The sequence below is a fragment of the Diachasmimorpha longicaudata genome, chromosome 17 (genome assembly GCF_034640455.1).
Source record: "Diachasmimorpha longicaudata isolate KC_UGA_2023 chromosome 17, iyDiaLong2, whole genome shotgun sequence".
NCBI lineage: Eukaryota > Metazoa > Arthropoda > Insecta > Hymenoptera > Braconidae > Diachasmimorpha > Diachasmimorpha longicaudata.
Genome location: NC_087241.1, coordinates 5,401,342 through 5,428,829, shown reverse-complemented (window position 1 = coordinate 5,428,829; position 27,488 = coordinate 5,401,342). Strand labels below are relative to the sequence as shown.

Below are 27,488 nucleotides of genomic sequence, written 5' to 3'. Positions count from 1 at the left end.
GTACCCCGTTTTGGACGCCCCGACGCAGTCGCAAACGTTGAAAATATTTCTCTCCCACTTTAACCCATGGAGGATGCACCCTCTGGCTCACTCCCACCCTCACCCTACCCCGGCAATCCCAGACTTGGCGCTGCTGGCTGCCTCGGTCAATTCTCAACCAGTATGGCGCTACGCGCTCCAACACACCACCCGTCGCACCACGAATTATCCCTAATTCGAAGTAAATAAAGTTAACGTGCTCGCGAGATTTTTTTTTATCATCATTTTCATCGTCCGTGAAAAATTGTCATCGCACTTGTTGCCAAAGTATCTCATAACTCGAACAAGTCGCACTGAAATTTGAAAAGACAAATCAGAGAGAAGATGAGAAACAGCGGGAAGGGAGATGAGTCGCCCCAACTAGTGGAGATCTGAATGCGGAGAGACAAACATTAGAGTACGCGTGATGCGTGCGTGAAGTGGTGGGGTATAACGAACCTCGTGCCAGTCTTGGGGCCACTGTGGTGTGAAACGTCGGTGACTGAGCATTTGATCGACGAGAATTCACCAATTTACCCCACCGGGGGGTGGGCATGTGAGTTAATCGCAAACTGATAATTCAGGGCTATGAATCAATATTGGATCTCACATTGGCTGACAACATGAGGGATGCAGTGGATCAACTGATTAAGCTGATGATTAGTCATACGGCGATGGTTAACAGTATGTAGTTGTGTGATTGGTGAAAATATTTTGATAAGCTTTACGAGGACTTTGGACAACTTGTTTTTGGGGGTGAGTGGCCGGCGGGTGGTTATGCCCGGCTGATTGAAAATATTGTTCTCCGTTGGACGGTAGAGACAACACTCCCCTCCATCCCCCTCATCAGGAGCTAAAGAGTTTGGGTAATTCTCCCCCGCGAACTCCCAGCGGTGATCGTGGACTGTGTTTATTAATTAATTTTTTTCGTACATAATGGCCTGTCCATTCTCACGTGGGTATGGGAGAGCTCGAGGGGATGAGGCCAGCGATAACGAGCCGGCGAGGGCTGAAGATGTTGGGAGGAGGAAAAACGAGAGATTTAAACCGTCAAGACAATCATCGGTGCAGATCACGTCGTCGTTGCTGGGGGAGGAGATTGATGAGCAGGAGGGCACGCAGACTTTAAACTTGAAACATCTGAGGGCTGCGGTTCTAGTACTCACCAATCCTTCGGTATTGATGTGCATTTATTTAATGATGATTATATTTATATTTGTAACTATGCAATGTCTATAGTCAAATTATCGCCACTAGACTATGGACAATGACAAAAATTCACAAGTAATTTTTACTAAATCTCTGTCACCACCCGGTGAAGATGATCAATCAACTGAAGCCTAGCTCGCACTGTGCTTCCAGACATCTCGTTTTCCCTCACTATCAAATTATTCACAAATTAGCGATGACTCCCCAAACTACGTGCTAAATCCTCCCTTCTGCTCCCTCACACATACCATCAATCAATCTAAAATTACCCCCATAATTCCACCTCAAATAATCCCGCAGTACCGATCTTTCCACTCCCCGCGACAAAAAGTAATTAAAATAATTGAAAGAAAAAATAATCACGGAAAACTTCCCCCATTTTATTAATTACTTCTAAAAAAGATGAATCCTCAGTGAGTTTAAAACTCACGGGAATTTAATTCCATCGTCAAAAAGCGAATTAAAAAAAAATGCGTTGAGTGCCTGCTCTGCCTGATTAAATTGCTAAAAATTGAGATGAAATAAATTACATTTGAGGGGTTATGAATGATAATTAAGAATTCATTCTCAAACTTTGGCAACAGAATCACCTCGCTACCGGCAATTAAGACATCTGTCTTGGAATTGCTCCTGCGGGTCATAAAGACGGCAATAAGAGCAACGCGGTTGTTTCCGTATTAACGAACCACTTCCCCACGTACCGCCTCACACTACAAACTATTTTACTATTTAAACGGTGCGAATCTCATGTTCAACTATAAACACATTGACAAAGCAATCCAGATGAATTGTATGTCAAGATAATCAGACCGACTATCGTTCCATTCAAATTTCAACTTATTTTTTGCGCAGAATAAAATAGAAATAAAAAGAGCGTTTTCCATCAGTGACCGCAAGCTTTAGCCTTGAAAGCTCTCAGAGCAGACGTTGCTGTGCCCTCAAACCCTTCACTACTGATGGACCGCGAACTGTTTTGGTATTTAACCCTCGCAATTCTAGTAATCAACCGTAAACACATCGACAACAACAACTTGAATGGATTTGACGGCCTGTATTACATATCTCTCCAAGCGATACAGGGTCACAGCTGATAAGAGACATGCTTCCCTCAGTAAAACGATACTGCGGAGACCTATATCCCAGCGTACATCCGATCTCACCGGAGAAAGGAGAGATAGCGGGAAGAAAACGGGGGGTGGATTTAAGTCATTCCTTAATACACTGAGATAAGCAATTTTCACTGTCCTATCTTCTCCAGCTTTGCCAAGCTAAAATTGGGGAAGAGTGTTTACTCGATATAGATAAGTCCTCAAGCTTATGCCCAGAATTGAAGTCACGATATGCGATGGGGCGATGCGATATATTGCACGCTATGTTGTATCGATTTTTTTTTATTTGTTTACCACCATTCTGTGAATGTGTGTTGCATTATTTGAGCGCTCGAAGGAATGAAAATACTGGCGAGAGTGACATTAAATTTTTAGAGGTTGATTGGGACGAGTCTAGTGGGTCAGTCTGCGATGGGGAGAGTAAATAAGGGGTGATGTGAAGGGGTTCGAGATTTGTAGGGATTTTTTTTCGAGGGGGATTATGAAATTGTTATCGTAGCGAAGGGGATGGGATGATTTTATTTCTATAATGTTTTATAGCGTTTAATTTAATTTTTTTGTGCTCATTACTCTGACCAGTTATTTTTGCTCCCTCATCACATAAACTGAGAGATAAAATTGGTTTTATTTGATTGTATAATAATACTCCGGGTGAGAATCGATGAATAATCATGACTTAGCACATTCGTTGAATTGATTGCTTTCTCCAAACGATATTAATTTTTTTATTCTATCCGAGAGATGAAATAAGATGTCTCATGATTAAAGAAATAACTGAATCTCTTTCCCCCAATCCACACGTCAGTGGACTGTTTTTGCTAGCTAAGGGGCAAAAATTATGGCTATGCAGGAAATTTATTGCCAGCTAGTGATAATCTGTTGCTACACTCCGACGTGAATCTCTATTCTATTGATCGAGAATGGTTCACTCTCAGCTCTAATCTATCTCTGGCAATTCCGCTTCCCTGTTCGGGCTTGTTTTGCTACTCCAGAATATCTTGTGCAAATTATATGGATGTAGGTCCCGAAGGACATCCCGTAAAACTGGATATTCGTGACTTCAAAAATTATGGCAACTCAGACAACTAAAATAAATTTAATCCTTTGTCCCCCTGCCCCAGAGCTGTTTCAAATTGGGAAAAAAAAGCTTCGTAAAAGCTGAATGGAAATTTCACCCTTAAATAATAGAATGACGAGGTCCACTTGTACCCCGATATTGATTGGATTTTTTTCAATTAATTTTTCAGCTTTCACGAAAGGGAAAAATGTGGGCTGTAACAGCGCGATTTTTTTCAGCTGAATAGAACTGTGATATATGAGCGAAAATATTGCAGCTGAAAATGTGGAAAAATGTTTGGATTGATGGAACTGACTTATGTCACGAAGGTTGGATATTCAACGACAGTTGGATATCGGTCGTGCCGAAGGATACAGAGTGCTTTAAAACGGAAATATACAAATATACGTAAAGCTCTATAAACACAAACACAGTGTACCGCAAAGAGGGATTCTGAGCTTTCAAACAAACCTTGTGTTCTGTGTTCATTCGTAAGCACAACCACTTAAGCTAAGCACAGAGAGGAAAAACTGATGAGTTTTTTTTGTTAAAGGGGGGGAATTGGTTACGTTTATCCGGAGAAATATTTTCCTGTAATTACCGGATATATATGGGAAGAGAAAAATATCCTTCATTCATGTGAATAAACATGCAACGATTCAAATGGAGTTAAATAACTGGTTTAAGTCATTTTCAATGAGTGTGAATTACATGATTTTTATGCGAACAGCGGAAATATCGGTCAGAAATTTTCAACAAGGAAATTCTCGCCTCGTTTCTATCACTAAAATTGCAAAATTCAAATCTCCACGAGCATCCGGCTCTCAATCTCGACAGGGCAATTAAAACTTGAAGCAGCATTGAGTGCTCCACTGCGCTGATACGTTAGTTATCAGTGGAAGCTTTGTGCAATGGGTATTCCATTACAACCGCCCACGTATACCTGCACACCTGTGAATACAGGTCCCGTATAAACGCACGATTGTCGTACAATGTCATTTGGGTAAATCAATGACAAGAGAGAGAGAGAGAGGTCTCCGACAGTGGAGATTCGTGAAATAGATAGAGCTGGCTATAGTACCCCGTGTAGAGGGTCGCACCCCCACAAATAGAGCCACTGGCACTCGAGAATGAAGCCCTCTAGGCCTCGCCTTGGGGGTGAAAATCGCGGGCAAGGCCTCACCCTCCTTTTTATTTCAACCACCGAAGCGGTGACGAGAGGGTGAGGCGCAATCCCGTGAGCAATTGGGCCAGAAGCGATGGAAAATGGGGTGGAGTGGGGAATAACTTCAAGTCGATTTCAATAGGTCAAATCCTCAAATCAAATACCTGTTGAACAACTTTCAATCCAGCATACATGCAAACACATCCTTTTCACTCTATTTTCAGTCCTTAGAATTTCAGATTTCGGTCTTCAATCGATTGTCGATTTTTTTTTTACTTTGAGAGAATAAGTCGTGGAAAGATGACACCTGGGGCTGCTGGGGATATGTGTAAATGAATAAATATAATGATTTCATCTATTATATGATAGTAGACGACAAAAATCCAAATCGCTGGAAATAGTTCTGAACGGCGATTTGGAATACGAATAAAATAACCAGAAGTAGTAGTGGTGTTTGTGTGGCAAGACCCGAGGGAAGTGAAATCGATACCCAACGGGGCTTCTGTGCACGCCGACTTCCTTAGCCAGTATTTTGCAATTCTAAATACTTCTTAAACTGTGACAATATTCTTTCCTTCTTATTTTAATTCTCAAAGAATAAATGTACTTCTTTATAAAGAAAAAAAATTCTTTGAGAAAGAGAATAACTGAGTTGAGAACAGCTGAGGAGAAATTTCTGAGCGATTGATAATTCAGGGGGCAATTACTGGATATGAATTAATTGTAGGGTCGTTGCGGGGCGGAAAAATTATATTCACTAGGTCGAAAGGAAGGTGACATTATATGTGTGTGAAGCGTGGGCGAAATCCCACTGCCCACGTATCCTGACGAAAAACGTGATCGGGTGCACTCATGAGAGTTGTTGTTCTGGGTTTCGAACGGTTACAGGTTTACGCTCGCCTCTGGCGAGTGTTAGGATCCTTTCACTCTGGCAAAAAACAATTGAAATGCCGTGGACAGTTTCGGAGTAATTTATAGGAAAGTGACATAGAATTTTATTTAGGATAAAAAAACAATAGAGCTTTAACAGAAAATTCAGTTGAATTGCAAATTCCCCTCCGGTGAAAACACGAGAATTTCCGTTATTTATTTCAAATAAATTTTCAGTCTCCTATTTCCATCTGTTCAATTTTTCCCCTGCGATAAAATTCTGCTCGCGAAACCGCTAATTAAATTGACAGAAAGAATAGTAAAAATTTCCCAGAGGCTTTTTCTCCAGCCCTATAAAACCGCCCCAGTGGCTGAAGTTCTTGATCTCTACCAAGAATATGAATCACCCTCCAGACAAGTTCAACCTGAACTTGATAACTCATCATCCGATTTCACCATTCCTTTCACCGTCTGCATTCACTAGAACGAGAATGCATCGTTAGCTCGAGTTACATTCACCAGCCGTCTTCCGTAGCTGAATTAAATTCTCTCCGAAAAAAAAAGATGAAAATTCAATTCAAGGGATGGAAAAATCCAGTGATAACTTCTCAGCTTCACCTCGAGGAATGTTTCATAATGAAGCTGCTTCTCGACTCATAATTAAAACATCAGAGGCAATGATTCAACCTGTCGCTTCTCGAAATAATCCGGCATTTGAACATATGAAGATGAATTTCTTAAGGAAATATTCCCCTTTTGAAAAATATCATAAATATATAGATTTATTCACTATTTTATTTACCCACGTCATATTTAACTTCCTTCGAAAGCTCAAGAAGAAAATGTCAGCAAAAAGAATGAAATCTCTTAATGACTGGGGCTGCATACTACTTTACTTCTTCACAAATGCCCCAGAGAGAGAGAGAGACAGGGAAAGAGAAAGACTGGAGACTTCAACAGCCCTCAGCTCTCCCTCCCCAAGAACTAAGGATAATTAACTTGCCGGATAACAAAGTATCGGAAATTGTTTTTTCCGTGCCTCGTTCCTCAGTCAACAGGTAACTCCCCAGTTTCGAGTGAAAAGCGGATCAAAGAGCCCAGTCACTGATTCGAGAAAAAAAAATGTTTCAAACAAAAAGTCCTTCACTCGAAATAATTTTTTTCCCTCTTCCGAAAATTCTCACACCTATTTTTTTCTTCTCCTTCGTGCCCTTCACTGTTTCTTCAGAGGTGGAATTAATTACATTTCCCCAGGTCGACGAGAGAAAGAAAAAAAATTCAGTCGAGTGCCTGCACTTTTCAAGTGGAGATATTTTTTCACAAAGGTAATGGAGACTGATCCACAAGAGGTGGCAGGGGGTTGAGAATAAAAAAAAAAATATCAAAAGAAATCGAGGGGAAAACGTCTGAAAAAGCTTCAAAGGATCGATAACGGCTTCGGTTCTCGTTCCAGGTCAAAGTTCATTTCGTTGTGGATTGAAAAATTTTCTGGGAAATATATTCACGCGGTACTTGCAATCCGGAGGGGATATTTGATAGCTTTGAGAAGAATCGCTTGTGTGGATTCAGTCCCATTGTGCCAATTGTCAATACACGGGATGTTTTTGTACAATGATGGCTTGATTGATGATCTTCAGCGTCAGTGCACACACTGAGCTCCATTGTTGCACGGGTTTTCGGGATATTCAAATGTTTTTTATCGATTTCTGGTGAATGACGATTGTCATTAATCTCGTGGAAAGCTGCGATAAAATTTGGATAAATGAATGAATGGGAAGGTCTGGGTTGAGGCGAACAAAAAATGCAGGCCAATGTGGAAAATGTGGAGGGGGATGAGGGGTGAGAGATGAAGTATGGACGAACTGTAAACGTGATCAATGCTGAGTACAAACAAATGTCTGAATTTTACACACCTGTTGTAGACATTTTTCAAATGCTAAAAAATGTCTGCTGTAAATGGAAATTTGTTGGAATTTTAGGGGAACAGACGGAAAGAAAAATATTACAAAAATCAGTATAAGATATGAGTGAGCATGGGGTAAAAATCCTTTGTGATAATCTTTGTTTGTTGCTCACGAGGAAATTTATAGAAAAATGATAAGGAGAAGAGGAAAATGCCATCTCATGTAAAAGGAAAAACCTTTTTCTGTCCAATGAATACGATAACACATGTGATTATCCTCCCGACTGCACCCATCAGTACATAATATCCTCATGACCGAGTTAACCCATACTCCGTTGCCCATCAAAGCGAAATACCAACTTTTGAAGCATCACTCAACCTCCCCGGCCGAACTCCAGCCGGAGTTGGCTTGCCAGGGTTTCGAGCCGAGAGGAAAAGCAAAAAGTACATCTCGGTCGTTACGATAGATCAAAATAAAAATGTCACACGTGCCCCCACCAACCCCAGCCCCCGGGCACCAGTTGTATCTTCACCGGAGAGAGAGAAAGGACAAACTGCGAAAAATCACCGAGTTTATGCATTCGTTCTCTCGCATTTCCTTACGCGTCAGATAAATCAAATCCATGTCGAGCTCGCGTGCACAATCCAACAGCACTTCATGAGACGTGACATTTCATTTCATGCCGCAAAATAAAAAAAAGACAGACGTACGATCAATAGATAGTTCACTGCGCTGAGAAAAAAAAGTACTTCTGTCCAGAATATAATATTTCCCCTCTAACTTTGCTCGTTGCAACATCTAAAAAATTATAGGACTTACTTCATTGTCCCTCCCCCCCCCCCTGTGCCCACCTTCCTCATCTCCCTCACTGTCTCCCCTCTAATCCCTTCGCAGGGAAGATCCGAGAACAGAATAAAGCAAGAGCCAAAAAAGGCAAGAACGCCCACTGAAAAGCCCGAAGTACATGTTTCTCTGGAACCCGAGGAGAAAGTGTACAGTTGGAAATAAAATCTCGGAATGCTGAATCCTTTCTCCGTATTCTCACCCTGTACTTCTCCCTTCGCACTCAATAAACGCCCGGGAGATACATAGAGAGGTCCGATTTTCGGAGAAACTCGTTGCCAAGTCGTGCGCCACTCAAAATTGTCCACGACGTAGTTTCCCCAAAGTGGTTTGGTTTCAGACATTCGATTCAAAAGTTAGTATTCCACTCACTCAGCAATAGAGTGTCTGAATCCACAAATGGCGTATGCCCGTTGCCTCGGTAATATACAAAACCCAAAAGAACACGTTCACCAAAGAGAAGGGTAAATTTACGAAAAGCTCTCTCCATCCGCCATCCTGTACTCTCTGAAAATTTAATTAAGAACATCAGTGAATCGAGAACTCAACTCGCTGAATTATATGCAATTCAATTGCAAATTCATAAATGGAGTGTTGTAGGGATTGGCCGATTGGGCGGCTGTTGAATTTCCAAAACGTGAGGGGGATGGCCGAGTGAATGGTTTAACGTGCACAACTGCTGGGAACGATAAACGTTGGGGCGTGTAAGAGGTCAGTTAAAGTGCACCAGAGGTTGAGAGTCGTAGAGTCTCTCTCCATCGGGTGATTGGATGATGCCGATCGAAACTTCGTTACTTAGGGAAATGCAGGGTAAATCAGTCTCTACATGGGACGGCATTTCAACCGGCCCTGTTTGCAGCGGTCATTTGAAATCCTTTGGAGGTTGTATGATCACTGGACTGAGAGGGAAACCTCCCCTCTCCGACTCTATACACCCCCAATGGCGGAGAGTCCACTATGAGCGTTTTGATTATTACCTGGGGCAGAAATTACGAGACGAACCGAAAGATCTGACTCATGGTTCGATGCTGACGTCATTCGTTCCTTCGTAGGAGGGGAAAAAAAATAGTTTTTCCTCAATCCTCCCTTCTAGAGTAAGGGGAGTGATCCTAAGCTCGTATTGCTGAGGTGAAAACGTCATTAGTACAATATTTCTATCGAAATGAATGAGGGGATGCCATGATTTCACATAAAATCTCTCGTACGATTGGAGGAAAAAAAATCCAGGTAAAATTTATAATAATTTCTGAAAGATTTTCCCAGAAATTCCTGGAAAAATTCTCGGAGAAAATGTTTTCCATAAGAATAACGTTTACTCACTGACGTTGTTCTCAACAACACTATCTTTCCCCTCCCCCTGTTTCGTGATAATGTACTGGAGTCTGCGGATTACTGAATGAATGAGCAATTGTTACTCCGAATCAAGCGAGTAGTGCGAGTGTACCATGTGGGTGGACGCGTGGAGCCAACATGTTTCTGTCTCTCTCATTCTCGGCGATGCTGACTCAGTGATACCCTAGGAGCTCCACTAATTTCTGACCCAGTTGTCAAGCATCGTTGTACGAGACTAATAGCCATTTCACCTCCGTGGTACATACGAGTGAATGTTAGACCCAGTGAATTTATTAGGCATCATATTGATTGCACTGGATGATGGCGGAAGAGCATTACTGCAAACACGAGGGGATGAACGTATCCATGATTAATTCATTTCGGCTCTCACCGGCGTTTCGGTGGCCCAGTCTGCACCACTGGTCACCGGAAATGTCCTTAATGCGGAGTTTGTCCATTGCCTGTTGGCGAGGATAACGACGGAACAGGGAATTCCCTTTTAAACAATCCAGTCCCCCGTTTTTTAACGCCGGACGTTTATGCAACGACATATGATTCATTTTTCCATTCAACAATCACTGAATGAAATACAGTATAATATATAATGTGTATATACAATATATATTATACTATATGTATCTGTTGTACATAAATATGTATGACAGGACGCGTCATGTTCTACTCCGCAGAAAAAATGATGAGCTTTATGAAATACAGAAATTTTGTTTTGGGGAAAATATGGGCCAAGGATCCTTGTTACTTGTATTAAGAGCTTCAAGGATCCCCTGGCGCCATGCCCCGGTATACAATGGCATAGCATTCTTTCGGGTTGAGATTTATTGCGTTTGGCGGTAGACAAATTATTCTTGCAAAGTCACTCGGTTAAATTCTGATTTTTTACCATTTTTATCTTGAGAAAACAAAGCGATAAAGACATTGAAAAAAATTACCACTCTACATGTAATCATTAATCTCTCGATTGTTATAATTCCTTACGCCGCCCCCTCGACTCCCTGAATTATAAAAAAAATCAGCTTCAAATAAAACGATGAGAAATTGAATAACGGCCGCAATTTGCAGTGGAAAAGCCAAAAAAATGAATTCACCCGTAAAAACATGAGCAGCAATAAGCACCAAATCCATCGACAGTTATCCCAGCAGTATTACCCCGGTCGAGCCGCTTATAACCGGGTGATTGTCATTTTTAACTGTCAAAATAACTGTCGGAGAGTGGCGCAGCGGCCAGCGGGGATAAAACAAAAATCCCCCTATAATATAAGAGCTTCTCTTTTATAGCTGCAGTGTGCCAGCAGGGCGACAATTAAATTACGCGCATGATTACCGAGCCGTTGTGGTTGGCCAGCTCATCTCGCTAGTACGAACAATCTCCAGTGATTTATAACGCTGTTATGCCCCAGCCAAACAAAATACGAACGTTCCCGGTGTATTTTCGTTCTTCATTTATCTCTCCTCCGTCATTCCTCTCGCCCCTTTTAATATCCACAAATCCTCACGTATAACCGATATCAGCCCTCGACCTGTACCTTCACCCATTCACTCCTATTTTAAATTGCACTCCCTCCATCATTATTTCGCCTCCCATTAATTCTTTAGCAGTGAAAAACTCATTCGAGACGTAGTCTGTTTGTTTCAGTGGCAATTAGTCCTACGTCTCATTCCACTGGGTAAACAGGAGCAATTCGAGTGGGTTGAAACCAGTTGTACCCCCTTGTTTTCCGCATAATGTCCACATTTACACTGGACAAACTAATTTTCACATTTCTCCCGGGATATTAAGGCGTACAACGAAACACTGGGCCAATACAAAAGTTCATTAAGTTTCGCTTGCACAGTGTACCATTAAAAATGATAATTTTGCTGAGTTTTTTGTCTTCGCGGATGAAAAGAAAACGCGCTCCAGTTCATTAATGAAATTTTTTTTTGGCTGACGAGATGAATCTAGATGGATGCTGGGGATTTAATGAGCCTCGTCTCTACTTGCCTGGGGGATTTCTACATTAACACCGGCAGATAAAGAATGGGAATATTTTTGAAAGGGTCATTTAACGCGGGGAGCTCCAGATGCAAGGACATTTGTCACTTGTTGGATTATTATTCCAGGGAATTCAGTGGAAAGTACGGTGACATTTACGCTTAAGCGACCGGAAAGCATGCCCTATCGTGCCCTGAACAGGGATAAAGCTCGGTCTTTACCAATTTGGAAAGGTGGGATTCGTTCCAAGAAGATGATAGGATAAAGACTCGTAAGTCATCTAGAATTCCAATAAGAGAGAAAAAGAAAATTCTGGCGAAAGAGAATGGAGTACGGTACAGTTACTCTTCCACTATCTCCCTCGTCTCTGTGGATAATCTATAGACTTCATCCATTGTTCTCGTTACAGAATGAAGTAATGGCCGTCGCCCTGAGCAGTCTTCTCAGCGAGAGTGACTTAGCACTGCCAGAAGTGGCATCACTGTGAGTACATTTTAATATTTATGTTTTTTCATGGTAAAGCACCTAGGGATCTGCCTTACCACGAGTCTCTTACATAAAGTGATGACTCTAGTCAACGCTGAAATTATCCCTTTAATTAAATGCACGATCTCACTGGATTTACTGAAATACTAAATGCTACAATATAGATTGAGTTTATTGTCTCGCAACTCTTGGCACGAGTTATGAGTGTTGATGTAGTGGGAAATTACATAGTATTCTGGGGCGACAGAAACAATTGTGGGGTGCGTGCGTTGAATTGGAGGAATGAGCCCATTAGAAGAGCAATTTCATCGCACTCTTGTATATGGAGGGGGAAAAAGCATTCTCCGTATGAGGATTATTTTTAATTGTGATTTAGATATATCCGACGAATTATCCAACACTTGCGCTGCCGGCAAGTAAATGAGCCTTTGGCAATATTTTTTTTTCTATTTTCTTCAATCATTCCTCTTGATTTAATATCCAAGATCTCATGTGCAGTCCAACGACTCCTAACTCAATAAAATTTTTGCCATCTCCATCTGTCTCGTGTCTCCTATCTACGATATCAACACTATTCGATGATGGGATTTGTAGTTCTATCCTTCCTTCCACCCCATTTCTCTTCTCCCGGGATATATCAATATCGGGAAAGAGAGTGTCACGGTGACTGGAGGTCATGTCCCACCAGAGATCAGATCTCCCACTCCTTCTCCTTCCAGCAAATTGCAATTTAGGTGCACACTTCGTGATTCCCGTACAAACTTCACGTGTGATCTATTACCCCTGGCTTGTTTTAAAATCAACATTTTCCCTTGTCTCCAGAGAAAAGCTACTGTACAATGTCGACTGCGAGGAGAATTACAATTTGCTGGAGGACATCTGGGAGACACTGAACGATTACTGCGGTGAGTAATAAGCATTGATTATTATCATAACCCGAATTTTCAGCCATTATTCGACTGGATAATTTTTTTTTCGTTCTCGATATGAGAATTAATATAGTATAAACTATAAACAACATGGAAAAACTATTCCGGGTTCCCAATAAATATTAATAACATGATAATATTTATTTGTGAATTTTCTAAGATCACGATCTTGTCCACCATTGTTTCTTGGAAGCCCTACGGACGGAGACCTTTCCCCACTTGTCTTCGAAAATTACGTGTTATTTTTCCGGCTTCATATATTCAGTATCAAGCACAGTTGTTCGTTTTTCTCAGCTCAAGAGGATGCAGAGTATGCCTCTCAATAAAAAGGTTCTCAAGAGTGGAAAAAAAGAGATTGTAATGCTCCTCAAAGGTTTTACGCTTGAAACAGAAAGAAAAGACGAACAAAGGGAAAGGCAACAGGAGGAGGAGGAGGCGTATGAAGGACTGACATACCTCAATAAGTTATGAAGATGTTTTTGGTCATGCGCAAATATTATTTTTCATCGTGTATTCAATGTCTCTCTAGCATGAAATACACAGAGTATAATTCTGCACCGTCTGACATTATGTCAGTCACGTCATTGTTCTTTGGTGAATTACCACGTGCCTCTCTCCATCACGAAAAAAAAAAAATGTACTCGAATGAAAAATGAATGTTTTTTATTCTCGAACTTTTCAACGATTGTTGTAACTCTCGATTCAATTGTGCAATGAAATAGAAGTCATTGCTAATTTCTATGAGCTAATAATCTCTTATTCCTTCGCGCATCACCGATTCCTGACGAGCGATTTTCGGCCAGTCTCCCCAGTTAAGATCCAGTGATTAATTATAGTAATTCCTCCACTCGATCATCTGTCACAGGCAATTATTGTCACGAAGCATCCTAGCTATAGATGCCGCTTCCTCAGGTTTAAATATCATAGCGCGCAGTCTGTTACACAATTCTGATCTTCTCGGAGGACACCTTCGCTCACACTCTGCTCTGGTTTTAAAGCTATTGGTGTTGGGTAGAATGCAGGCCATCTTTTTAAGGCATACTCCTTTTTGGTGATTGAAGTACCAGATAAGATGGGTCAGTTCGGGGCAGGCTTCCTTTACCGGAAGCAGGCAGACTGGGTCTACAAGACAATATGATGGCTTAACTGGAACGACTTAAACCCTTGGCTACCTTCTACAAAGACTTTTCAAAGTTCTAAAGCTCCATAAATTTGAAGATTTGTACGAGATTAGTCAGAGAAAAAAAATTCTCCTCGTGACAGTAAAAATGTAATTGACAGCTCCAGAAACTTTTTGCAATTACCTCTTACCCACGATTATAGAAAAACTAGGAATGTCTTATTGAATATTCCCCGCCGTGTGGACAAGACTCGAGAATAATATCTCAGGCGAGGAAATATAACGTAAGAATTAAAAATTAAATTTTACCCTGAGGAGGGGCTGCCAAAATTGCTTGACACGTTGCAAGTATAAATATAGCTGCTGCGACTTTCATGATGTAGATGGTTATTTCTTGCCGACTTCACTCAGAACACTCTCTGATCTCTCACGAATGTGAATGACGACTGAGTATAACTACCTCGCATTTATACGCCGAAATTCCGGACGGTTTTGCTACGTGATTGACCGGCGGGTAAAGATAAGGCATAATAGAATCCTAAAATAGCCGACCGATACAAATATTGATAGTGGAATAGACATTTGAATGAGGATAAAGTAGGGCTTTATTGTTGAACAGCTGAATTTTGAAATTTTGAAAGAAACTTATACTTAGGAATTTAATTCGTGTGTTACATATTTTTCTCTGTCATTATTGTTTCCGAGAATTGACCCAGTTAAAACCTACACCTTATGACGACCATATATCACTTAATAAAAATTCCTTTGCCGCTGCTATCGCCACGACAACGTTTATCTAGAAGTCATATGCTATTTGTTCAAAATTATAGCAAAGAAATTATTTCGGTGAACTCTATGACATTCCTCACATTACGTCAATTATGGCCATTACAGGGAGTCACGTAGTCTTATGGCTTATCACGTGGAAAACCTTGGATTTAACGGGATATTAATTACGTTCAGGGTTTCTAGATGATGAACGATAAGAGTACATGGTAATTTGCGCTCATTATGATCAATATTTGAATTTTATATCGCCGGGGGAATTCACTAATGATAATGACGACTCCAATAGTTAAATTTGTGACAGATCAGTAATGGCTAATATTATCAGATATTTTCTGACGCAACAATAATAATTCAAAAAATTTGTTACCAAAACAGTTCCAAGAAAACTCGAAAAAATCGGCGTGTCAGCATTTAATCCTCACATTAATCTCGACGACTTGCTATTTCAGATCTATCCTCCTCGATTATTCATAATTTTTTCTGAAGCAAATCCGAGCGAGTCGAAATAAATCAATGGCTCTGATTTGTGGGGTGAAATCGTAAATCATCCGTTTTCCGGCTGACATTCATCTTCATTCTCAGGAGTGATTTTTTTCCCACTGGATTCTCCACGCGGTGAGAAATGTTCCGTAAAAATCGCGGGCCTCCCTATTCCCTCATCGATTACGTGACGGTATTGTGATTTTTCACAGACGATTGTGATAAAAATTTGGGAACGCTTCGAAAATAATCCGTGACTTTAAATAAAAATGACATGACACTACAGAACATTTTTATTGGCGTCAAAATGTACTGAGCCATCGGGGTGCTTTTTCCGTACCCTATTCCTTGCACTGCCATGTCAATGGGACCATCGTTTTGCCGCAGTTGATTAAATTCATGAGATATTCAGGCTCTGCCTGCATTCTTCCTTTCGCCTCTAGTTCCTCACATGCATGCACCTCCAAATGCATCGAATAGAATTTCTCAACCCTCTGGGAATTATATTCCCTTTGGTATGGAGAACTTGGTTACTTTGATAGTTTTTTTTCAACTGTATTAAATCCACTTAATCGTAATTCAACATCTTCACCCCCCGGTATTTGGCCGTCATTCCCTGTGGAGATATAAAACTTGTCTCTGAGGATGAAATGGACCCCGGTATTAACTTGAATTTCAATATTTTACAGAACGAAAGAAAAGAATTAAAAAGAAACGGAATTACAGGAGGAGTAAGGACATCTGGAATATCATTTCATGGAGTGCAAAGTGAATATTAAAATCGGGGGGAAATCTTGGCTCTCCCCGTCGGGTAACTTCTGGCGGAGGAAAGGAAAGAATAAGTGGTTTGTGACATTTTTAACAATTCAGTACTGAAGGGGTAGCACGAGATGAGTTCATTCTACTTTTAGATGAGTTTTTGGAAAATCTCTTGGGAAACAGAGTAGTTTCCATCAAAATTATGGTATTTTGACTTGAAAATAAAATTAATAAAATCAATAGAAAGGAACTCCTCACTGAATCTTTAAAACTTCAATATCTGGAAGCCCTCAGTGATGAATGAGAGAAGTTCTTCACGTTTTGAAGCTGCAAAGAAGTAGTTTCACATCGCCTGAAGCCTGACGACTGATCTGCAGTAGATTAAAACATACTGATATTTGAGAACATCGTTCTTCTACCCTATTTCAGAATTTCCGATAAATTCCCCTCAAAGTCGAGCAATCTGCAGTTGTCACGTTTATATAGCTCTATCTGACATCAAGGGAGAGGCATCAAACTTGGGAAAATATTCAATGAATTCAAACACTCGCTAAACTCCACTCATTATCCTCCAAACAAAGTTGTTTGCCCTGTGCTCAACCCGTCAAATGTAATACATTATTTACTCCGAGAATATATGTTAAACATCTTTCTAACGTTATCCGAAACTTGCTGCTCCTAAACTTCTAGATCGCAGTTGAGCCAGAAGCGAGAAGATCGTATGCACAACTTCCAGATAGAATTAACGCGAATCAGTACATCCCGCCTCCAATTATATTTCAATGCCAAACAACTTTGAAACTCCCCAGCTTTACCATATGCTGTCTGAATCATTACCAGATATCTACTGTAAATTATCTTCAAAGAGATGAGGCTAAAAATTAATACTTCTAATAATTAATAAAATATCATGAGAAGACATTCGTTTCCAAATATTTTTATCGGCCTCATGACGATCCCTAATGTGTCACCCTTCGCGGTATTTATCAACTATACAGACGCTTCCAACTACGCAATCTCATTAATCATCATGAGGAATCAATATCATTTATAATTCATGCGTCAGCCATCTCTCCCTCTCCCCTTTATTATCAAGTCATCAGTCCTCTACAATAATTCCCGCCCGTCTATATGCTCCCCTTTGACAATGGCATTTCCAGGCTGAACTTAACGACAAAAAAAGGACTCATTAATGATCCTCCGTACACAAGAGGGCCGAGAATAATTATTGCGTCCCAACTCCCAGTCTGTGCAATGCGATTCTTTTTCCACTTGCGTCCAATATCCCGGTTCATGAGCTACGGATAATGCAGTTAAGGGAGGGGAATGGAAATACCATTAGCTCCGGCAATTCATCATGACAGAGGGGAGAGAGAGGATTCTTAACTTGTTGGCGTGAGGAGCCATAATTTTTCAAAATGTTTGTGTGGAAAAGTGTTGTTCGACGTTAGTGGAGGGAGCTTGCGCGTTAATCAAATACCTCGGTGCGATCTTGTTCGAAGATTTCTCGAGTTTTGTTGAAATACTTGAAAACTTGGTCAGTAATATTCGAGAATATTTTAAAATGAGGGGATTAAATGAAGGATTTTGAACGGGAAATATTCTCAAATCCACCATCACCCTCTGGGATCTCAAAAATACACGGAAATGAAATATGGATCAGATATATTCCAATTGAATTTGGTTAAGAACACCATTCGATCGGAAAACCCGATTCACCTTACTCTCCGTCCCATATCTTTCAATATTGCATTCAGGTACACGTTTTACTGGAACGTAAACTCACCCAGCGCTCGTGGTATTTCGCTCGAGTTGTTGGAAAAATGGGTGCCCTGTACATTGGATGTAGTTGGAACGAATGGATCCCTGCTGTTGCGTATGTGTGTGTGTGTGTGAGTGCATGTGTGGGAGGTGCCTTCAACCCTGCAATGCACCGGCGTGTCGATAAAAATAAATGGTGTACACAGTTCGTGTGAACGGAACGGAGTGAAATTGGCTGGTGCACGTGTGTGTACGTGGCCCTACGCGCGAAGACATGGCGCCCCTCAAGATGAGCGGATATCCTCGAGCTTCTGGAGCTTCTTCATTTCCCTTCAGTACCGACTGTACAATCCCGCCACCTCTTTCTTTTCCGTCTTAATATACAGGGCAATATATGTATAATCCCGAGAGGCCGAGAGAAGTCTGAGATGCGCTCAGAGGTGAGAGGAGCCAGGGAAACCACATTTCCGGGCCATTTTAGCTCGCATTGACTTACGACGATGTTACACACGAGAAATAGCCGAGAACCACGTTTTATATCCATTTGCGGTGGAGTGCATGAAGAGAAATATTTACGGAGAGAAATGCTCAGTCAAAAAAAAAGAATGGTCAATTTCCACTGGCCATTTTTGCCGATTTTTCATTGCCCTTATTTTTACCTGAGCGTAGAAACCTTTACCTGCGAGTTCAGGAAATTATTGCACCTCCGAATATGAAAATTCGTGGATTTCGTAGGACTTTCTATAGAATATTTCTCTCCGTGCGACAAAGCCCGTGGGATAAGACAGGAGAAGCTCAGTGAGTGGCCGCAAACCAGAGATGAATCTGCATAACTCGGGCACAAATGGAAGGGAAAGGGCTCGCCGAGGATTTCACAGCAGTAAATGGATTTTTCATTGGCTCAAAAACTTTAGTCATTCACTTTTTCATCCGTTAAACTTCAGGAAAGTACATCGTATCTCTGGCCTCCGTGATACTTTTCTTCAATCGACAGTGACCCCGACGGTTGTTTCGAGTGGCTGTGAAAAGTTTTCACATTCAACTGTCGTTTGGACACTAGACAAAATTGTCGGCTATGGATAGTCTCTACAGAGAGCCGTTGGAGGTGAACTCTTATCCTCTTGAGGGAGAATAATTGTTGCCCGCACGGGAGATACAGAGAGAAATGAGACTGAAATCTCTCCCTTTCGAAATGGCCACCTGGAAGAGTGAAAGAAATGAATCTTCGGATTTTTTTTCAAATTGAAAAATTTTATCCGAGTTTTCTCGTCTTCTGCTCTTTTCCAGGGGGAAAATCGAACGGACATTGTAATTCTTTTGTCCCCAAAGGATCTCAGTCCACGTCTCCACAAGTTCAATGTACTCTTTTGTAAATCAACATCACACCGTCGATGCAATTTATTTATTTTTACAGCAGCTGCGATTTTACCACCAAAATTATGGTATTTTTTCTCCCCGTAAGTTTTGAAATTCTTGGAAATGAGGGTGTTTGGTCATTCCATTTTTCTCTCGACATAAACATCTGTGGCGTAAAGTTTTTACGAGTTGGCAAAATTTGGTGGTAAAAATTTCATGGGTGATTCCGGAAGCGCAGATAAAACGTGCTGATGGAGTTTGTTTCAGTCGTTCGTCTTGTTTAGGAGTTTGGACCACTTTAGATCCCCGAGAGTTTAAGGGCACGGTATCAACATGTGAATTATTTCATCTTAATTTGAACAATAGTCCGAGAATTTTTACTGCGTCCACGACGAAGAGTTTCGCTCGAAATGAAGACAGATAAATTGGGGGCTGACCACCCTCATATTCAGTTGACTTATTAAATTGATAATAATAGTGCAATTGAGTGAAAAAAAATTAATCGTGGAATATCCTTGACTAGTTCATCATAAATTCATCTTATGCATAAATTCGTGAATTTTTCCTCCGCCTCAGAGCTATTAGATGATTCCGGAGGCAGACGGTAATGGGCGAATATTTTAAAAAGTTTCTGAGGGGAGGGGGTGGCTTCTTCGGTTGACATTTAATGGCCCCCCATAACTCTCAAATACGGGCCTTCGAATGCCACGAAATTTAACGAGAAGCACCAGTTATCGATCCCACCCCATCGGTCGATGTCTCCCCGCACCACCCCTGGGCTGTGCTCGGAGGCTATCGAAGTAACTCGATTTCAGGGATGTCACTTGTCATTTAAAATTGTCACTTGAATGTTTTCACGTGGGAGGTAGAAAATAGGAGAATTCAAATGTTATAGACAACTACAAACACCAACTATCCATATATATTGGGCCAAATTACTCGTGAATGTATAGAAAGCCGATTGTCTTCGCTTGGAATAGACAATAAAAGAGGGTTAAAGTGAGCCTGAATTTTATCCGTAAATCTGGGATTCTATTCACGATTGTAGTCACACGATTGGAATCGTTATGTATGGCAAAGTGCTTATTCGCAGATGCTATAAAACATAATGACGGGTTGTGTCAGTTATTGCCAGATTATTCATAAAAATCGATGAATAAAGAGTGGAAACTTTTGAAATTGTTGGTGACCGGTCGTTAAATTTGAGCGGAAAATTCAGAAAAAAATTTGGGTGGAGGAGTTTAATATATTTGATGGAATCGGAATAGTGTGGAAGTTATGAGAGATTTTGGGGCTTCACTCGATGATAAAACTTCCAGTTTTATTTAATTTTCTTCTCTGGGGGGTGAAGAAATGGTGTTGGTATGTGGAGTTTACGCAACTTTTGAGGTTGTTTTATGGGGATGTTTGGGAAACTATTTGGGGCTTTGAATATGGCAGTGCAAGTTCACATATTCAAAGTGAAAGTCGCTTAAAATTTAAATCAAGTTTTTCCAATTATTCGTGTGCCTGATGCCCCAAATTCGGGAACATCCCTAGCACAGAATTATGGTCCCATGAATTTTATGTTCCCGCCTACTCTAATTCCAGACGTAGATGTGTCCGCATTGCTAGATCAATTGGGCCAAGAAGTGATATCAACCGCCTGTGTGGGGCTCCTTGAGCGGGCATTTCGCTGCCTGGGAAATGATCTGACTGCATTTCTAACAACCCTCGACGGCGTCAACGATGTCGTTCAACACCAATCGGGACTGGACACTGAAGCGGAATTTGTTTGCATTGCAACACCCGAGGGACTCGAGCTGCACTTTACCACCGACCACCCGTCCATTGCCTATCTACTCGTCGGCAGTCTCAAGGCTATTGCTAGGATGTTTTACAGCGACAATGCCGATGTTTATATTCTACCAGATCCTTACAATACAAAATTTTTCAGGTAAATCAATCAATCCCCCACCATTCCCTCACGATAACACCCCATCGGACTCAATTAAAAAATAAAAAATTAGAGTCAATTGAAGCGATAATTAACGAGAGGTCATACTTTATTCCCATCAATTTTTCGTATTTGGTTTTTAATCACCGACACGAATAACTAACTCCTGGAGCTCTGCTACACACGATAGCCCTTGAAAAATAATTAATAGCTCGGGCCTCAAATGCAACTCATCGATTTGAATTTGCTCACTGTTAAATTCCATCCGAGTTCCATCCACATGAATGTGGATGGCATTACCACTGCCATTGAGTAGTTCGAGGGTGGGACGATATACCGTTTGTACTGAAATCGTAGGCATAGTATACATATCCCAGTGGAATTCAAATTTCCAACAGAGTGGAAATGATTTCATCGTAAAGTGCGCACTGAGTTGCACCTGCTTCACCATATGTTTTCCGTATGATGGATGTTACCTCTTATTGGTGTGCATGCGATTCCAGGCCCTGGGATATGCAATTCGTGGAAACGTGTTTGGTGTTGAAAAAGGGATGTTTTTTCCGTTCCAACCCCTGTTTTTATGTGAAAGACGGCAATTGGGTCACCGGATGAATTCAATGAATAAATATTGATAGTTTTTTCACTTTTGAAAAGAAAGTAAAAGGTGGGGGGACATGTGAGGCTGAGACTGACGTAAATTTTTTGAATATTTTTCCTTCGGATTTTCACTAGTGGAAATGCTGAATTTATTCAATTGAAATTGTTTCGCCCGGCTTACCTTTTGGCCCACATATACCAAATAAACCCTTCTCACATAAGATGAATTCCCTCTAATTTTAGACCCCTGTTGATGTCGTAAAATCGATGGCGCAGGCCGAGAATACTCCGGCGTCCCAAGATAAATTTAATATAAAGAGAGGATTTCTAATAAAGACGTACAGGTCACCCAAATGTTCAATCACCCTCCCCAAACTCGGATTCCCCATTATTTCCCCCCGCCTCTTCGGTGACACCGGGAATTTCCAATATTTCATCCGCAAATATTGAACCAAACTTCAGATGTGTCTCCTAAAAACAGGATTTAAATAATTTCCCATCCCTCTGACAGATACCGCATCACGCCGGAGCGTTATGAGCAGCTGGTGCTCCAAGAGACGGCATCCGACGATGACTTTGACGTTGTGACATCAGCATCCCATCCCTTATCAACAGAGGCAGCTGACTTGCGAATGGGAGTTGCTAGCATCTGCAAAGCATTCCCGTGGCACTTTGTTGTAGATAGAAATCTCGAAATTGTACAGCTCGGTGTTGGATTTATGCGTATCTTCGGTCACAATCTCAATAGGCATGGACGTCAAATATCGACGTATTTCGTATTCACCAGGCCACGGGGTGTTACCTTATTATTTCACGAGATTCTCAAACGCTCGAATACCCCATTTGTGCTGACACTGCAGAAGCCACCGGGTGCTGATAAATTTCCAGCTGAGGTGAGTGATTTTTTCTCATCCATGATTCAAACTACCTCTACCCACACCAATTGAAAACTTATTACAACCCCCAAGAGTAGCCTGGTGAAATCCACGGCCCCCGAAGTGATCAGTGACATGGTCTGCTAGAGCCTGTCGATTCTCTTCAAGTTCTTTGGATGCTCGATACTCAACTTTCTTTAATCTTGTCCTCTCTTTTCAAGGGCCTGGAGCTGAAGGGTCAAATGGTCCACTGTCCCGAATCGGATTCAATTCTATTTGTCAGTTCACCGTTCCTGAATGGCCTGGAGGGGCTGACCGGACGGGGCCTCTTTATTTCGGATATTCCACTCCACGACGCAACGAGGGATGTGATACTCGTTGGTGAACAAGCACGAGCGCAGGTAACAATAAAGAGATATGGAGAATTGATGTAAAAACCAGGGCTCTCTCTCTCTCTCTCCCTCTTTCTGGTGATGAAAAGCCGATTTTTCTGAACATTCTCTCTATCTGCAGTAGCTTTGTCTGCCTTGGATTGAAAATCATTGTCTGTTTGGCTGGTACATATCATCTGATATGAAAAACTTATATTTTTCTCTCACAAAAAACTAGGATGGCTTACGAAGACGTATGGACAAATTGAAAAGCTCCATCGAGGAAGCAAATCTTGCTGTTGATGCTGAGAGGGAGAAGAATGTCAGTCTGCTACATCTAATATTTCCACCGGATATTGCCAAACGACTTTGGCTAGGTATGGAATCATTAAATTGGAAAGCTCTTCATCCCCTAGATTTCATTGTGTAAACTTCCTCTGTAGCTCGGGTCTTAGTGGCTCTATCCAAGGTTTAATAATATTTGCCTTTCATCCTTTCTCTCCGATTTTTACGGTGCTTCTTTTATGATGGATAAGGAAAAGGTACTCGTCTCCGGTCCTGTGCGCATTCAAATGTCACCGACTATCAAATTTTAATCTATAAAATCTATAAACTTCCTCTGGTCGTATCACGCGATATCTCCAATAAGGCATTTACCACTTCACATCGAGATTCTCGAAAGGATTATCCTTTCGATAAATCCGGGCGGTGCTCTAATAATTACGACTACGATGCTGTTGGCACTGCCATTTTATAACCCCAAGGGAGTCGTTATCTCTTACGGTCATCCACTCGTAAACTACCACCAGTAGTTTAACGATTGAGTGTTGAAGTTATAACAGTTGTACGTCTTCATCCTTTACTCATTGCCACAATCACTTTCACCTCAAACAGTTGATTAATCCAGTCACGTGATTAAGATGTTATTCAACACAGGTGAAACTATCGAGGCCAAAACCTATCCTGATGTGACAATGCTGTTCAGTGATATCGTTGGATTCACAGCTATATGCTCGACTGCAACACCAATGATGGTCATCAATATGCTTCAGAATCTTTATGAACGATTTGACCAATTCTGCGGACAACTCGATGTCTACAAGGTAACGCTCACTAGATACATACTGCACTGCTTGAATCATTTAATGGAATGATCGGGGGATAATAGCATTTGCGTAATCAATCGTAATTGTTGATCACTGAATGTTTGGTAGGGGACAATTGGGGGATATTGCCACAGAACCACAACTGATTCATTGAATTATCGTCGGGTAGCAACTGGGCGATCAATATAGTGAAGATTAACTCTTATGAATGAGGTTCACGTACGACAAAAATTTTAGGAATGAGTTTGACTCGAATATCATTCCATCAGTCTCGCTTTGGTGATGAAAACATAATTTTTTCAACTGCTGGAAAAATTCCAGGTGTTTCCCATACCTGTTCATTTCTCAGAAAATAATCTGGATGATCTCGTCAGCACGTGTTCATGCAGTCATATTGTGAGAGCTCCGCAATTAATTTATTAATTAAATTATACCGGGAAATATTACCACAAACGATAGAGTGGAATACAGTGAATAATTAATTCATATTACTGTCTCTTTGGTACCGCTGAGAGTGGCCACAGGATTTTAATTTCATATTTTTAAGAGAGAAAAATGGAGTAGAGGGGGACAAGACGTAAAATTATTGCGAGTCGCGTGCTGGCATTATTAGTCTACGGAAAATGAAGAGAAAATTCAAAGAATCAAGGATTGATTCTCTGGGAAAATCCAGAAAAGGATAATAGCAGTGACGACTCATCCCCTCGCGCCCCATTTTTAACTTTTTGCTCTGTTTATTGTAATGGCTATTTTTTGCTTGTTCATCATAAAATCGGTATATTCCATTAGTGGTGTTAATAACGGTGCTGGGCGATATTACAGTCTGGCGTGACTGGCGTTATTACGCGGTGGAAAATTCTTAAGAACTAGTTGATGAGCGAGGGACGGCGGGGGTGGTGAGAGGTACGTGTCATGGAGCGGTTGACGATTGGCATCGTGGGAGCAAATGAAATCACATGCTATTTTTATTTTTTTTCTGCCAGAGGGCGGCATATGAAACCCGCTTCGTCTTGATCGGCGTGAGAGATTGTTAAGATTATGTCGAAGTTTGATGCGCAGGGCTCGGCTTCAATTTAAAAATATAATTTTTAATTTAAACTATTCTTGCTTGCGTACTTCATATCGAGGCCTCGAGACTTTTACTTCTGGATGATCGGATTACATTGATTGAATGTCGCTCATTCATTGCAAAATTCCGTCCTTTCTTTATGGTTCCTTATAATTTCTAATTCACCTTAATTTTCAGGTCGAAACAATTGGTGATGCTTACTGCGTTGCATGCGGGCTCCACAGAAATACAAACACTCACGCCCAGCAGATTGCTTGGATGGGTTTGAAAATGATTCAAACATGTTCACAGCATTTGACGCACGAGGGTAAACCCATAAAGGTGAGCTTTGCAGCGCATAAATACATGGTCATGGTAATTACATTTCAAAGTTCTCCGCGCGCGAGTTGGAGTTGAGAAGGTACATGCGAATATATTGTCACCCGACGTCTGCATCAAGACCTGGGTTATCGAGAAATGAGATCGGTCTCTTTGTCGAGTTTATCCATTCAGGGATATCAAAACCTTCAGCTATTATTTGGTTTATTGCATATCGCTCCATTGCAGATGTCCCATGTTCATTATCCTTCTGATACGGGGGATTAAAACTTCCCAATTGAATTATCATCCGGCTGAATTAACTTCGAGCAAACTAAAGTCAATGAAATCGCTGCAGAGCTGTACATTCTTCGCTGAAGTCCTCAAGAGGTGGACCATTTCCCTCAGGAACATAATCCTGATTTTTTTCGCTTTCCACAGTATTTCACTTCGACTGTTTGCAGTTCGTTATCTATTGTTTCCCATGGGTTTTATCGAATTTAAGATCATCAATAACTGAAGTGAACCCATCACTAATTCAATTGACTGATTAGCCGAGCTATGGGATTAAACTAACCATGAGCCAAGTTTCCCACAACTTGTGTGACATGGGCGTGAGTTTCCGCGGTTTGGCCACGTTACCAGGGGCGACCGGCGATTGAAATCGAACTCACATAATTAGGTGTCCATGTACACTGCCATCTGGGGATTTTTGGGGCGGGTCACTGGGGCTGGGAGACCTCTGATACTAGTATCAGTACTTCACGTTGAGTTTAATACCCATCAATTATTCATCGGGTATCGTTCACCGGATTTTTTTTTATCGAAAGCTTTTTTGATACGATTGATGTTTTTTGTAGATGCGAATTGGCATCCATACGGGCATGGTACTAGCTGGAGTTGTGGGGAAAAAAATGCCGAGGTACTGTTTGTTCGGGCACAATGTCACCATTGCTAATAAATTCGAGTCCACCAGTGAACCACTGCGGGTGAACATCAGTCCCACAACCCATGAGTAAGTATAATTTGTTTAAATAATTTTCACAAGAACTATTCCCATCTCTCTTTTCAATCTGTTTTCAGATTCCTAACACAAAGGCCAGGATTTATTTTAGAAGAGCGGACCAAAGATAATTTACCGAAAGAATTGCCAGCAAGTACTCCTGGCATCTGCCACTTTCTCAACGATTACAAACATCCAGAGGTCGACGAGAGTGCACCCTTGGACATTCACATCCAGGCGGGCGTTAAAGAGCTGGAGCTTACCGTGTAGATAAACATTTTTAAATGAAAATAATTATAATTTACATCGTCGTTGATAATCGACATTGAACCAAAAAAACTTTCAATTCCATTAAGAGACAAATCATCGATGACGAGTATACGAGTATATCGAGGGTTCAGATGAATAATAAACTGAATATAATGTATATAATACCCTAGGGGCAATGAGATTAAGTAAAAGAATCTCAATGACAATGATGTTTACCTATAAAATCACATCTATTGATATTATTAATACTGCAAAGATGTTTCATGATGATTATTGGAAAATGTCGCCTATCACACTAGCAAATATTCAGGAAATGTTTATCAATTGTTTGGTTGAAAAGTCATGCGGATATTATTTGGACGAGATAAGTTTGATCCATTCATTGTACACTAATGAACGTGAAAAGTAAAAATCTTCACCTCCTCAAAAAATTCTTTCTCAATTTATTCATAATTGTAACCTTAACGTCCCCAAAATTTCCTAAAGGGATAACTTTTGAATTTGCAATATCCCTTTTGCCACTCGCGGTGGATGAAAGTACGTACCAACAGTCAGTTGACTTTCCTGGACTGATGACTTACCGACCGGAGGTATTGGATCTGACTCTAACGTCCGGGTAGAAGCCCTACTATATCGTCGCCCAAAAAGACTTTCCTCAAAGGTCGAAGGGTTTTCCTCTGTTAGTAAAATATTAACGATGGAAAAATGGGGAAAGGCGAGCTCATACAACCGAAGAAGTGAAATGTTCGACAAAGTGAAGTTATCGATAGAGTTATTACCAATA

At 41.0% G+C, this 27,488-nt stretch overlaps 3 protein-coding genes across 3 annotated transcripts in view; 1 reads left to right on the top strand and 2 right to left on the bottom strand.

Annotated features, from left to right (window-relative positions):
- LOC135170560 (guanylate cyclase soluble subunit beta-1) overlaps positions 1 to 27,488 on the bottom strand; it is a 69,313-nt gene that overhangs the window by 29,981 nt on the left and 11,844 nt on the right. The gene's annotated exons all lie outside the window — the stretch shown is intronic.
- LOC135170379 (head-specific guanylate cyclase) lies at positions 156 to 27,123 on the top strand. The gene is made up of 11 exons (XM_064136149.1): positions 156 to 1,194; positions 11,910 to 11,983; positions 12,809 to 12,891; positions 20,771 to 21,116; positions 22,225 to 22,606; positions 22,810 to 22,989; positions 23,198 to 23,336; positions 23,896 to 24,062; positions 25,312 to 25,455; positions 26,292 to 26,446; positions 26,515 to 27,123. The coding sequence occupies exons 1-11, from the start codon at positions 955 to 957 to the stop codon at positions 26,702 to 26,704; spliced, it is 2,100 nt and encodes a 699-aa protein (XP_063992219.1). The 5' UTR covers positions 156 to 954; the 3' UTR covers positions 26,705 to 27,123.
- Positions 13,483 to 16,095, bottom strand: LOC135170380 (uncharacterized). Its single transcript, XM_064136150.1, has 2 exons — positions 14,345 to 16,095; positions 13,483 to 14,037 (listed from the first exon to the last, which is right to left on the bottom strand). The coding sequence occupies exons 1-2, from the start codon at positions 14,409 to 14,411 to the stop codon at positions 13,775 to 13,777; spliced, it is 330 nt and encodes a 109-aa protein (XP_063992220.1). The 5' UTR covers positions 14,412 to 16,095; the 3' UTR covers positions 13,483 to 13,774.

Coding starts and splice junctions, on each gene's coding strand:
- LOC135170379 (XM_064136149.1), top strand. CDS start 955: ATGGCCTGTCCATTCTCACGTGGGTATGGGAGAGCTCGAGGGGATGAG. Junction 21,117..22,224: donor TACAATACAAAATTTTTCAG/GTAAATCAATCA, acceptor TCCCTCTGACAG/ATACCGCATCACGCCGGAGC. Junction 26,447..26,514: donor ATCAGTCCCACAACCCATGA/GTAAGTATAATT, acceptor ATCTGTTTTCAG/ATTCCTAACACAAAGGCCAG.
- LOC135170380 (XM_064136150.1), bottom strand. CDS start 14,411: ATGAAAGTCGCAGCAGCTATATTTATACTTGCAACGTGTCAAGCAATT. Junction 14,038..14,344: donor TTTGGCAGCCCCTCCTCAGG/GTAAAATTTAAT, acceptor ATTGTCTTGTAG/ACCCAGTCTGCCTGCTTCCG.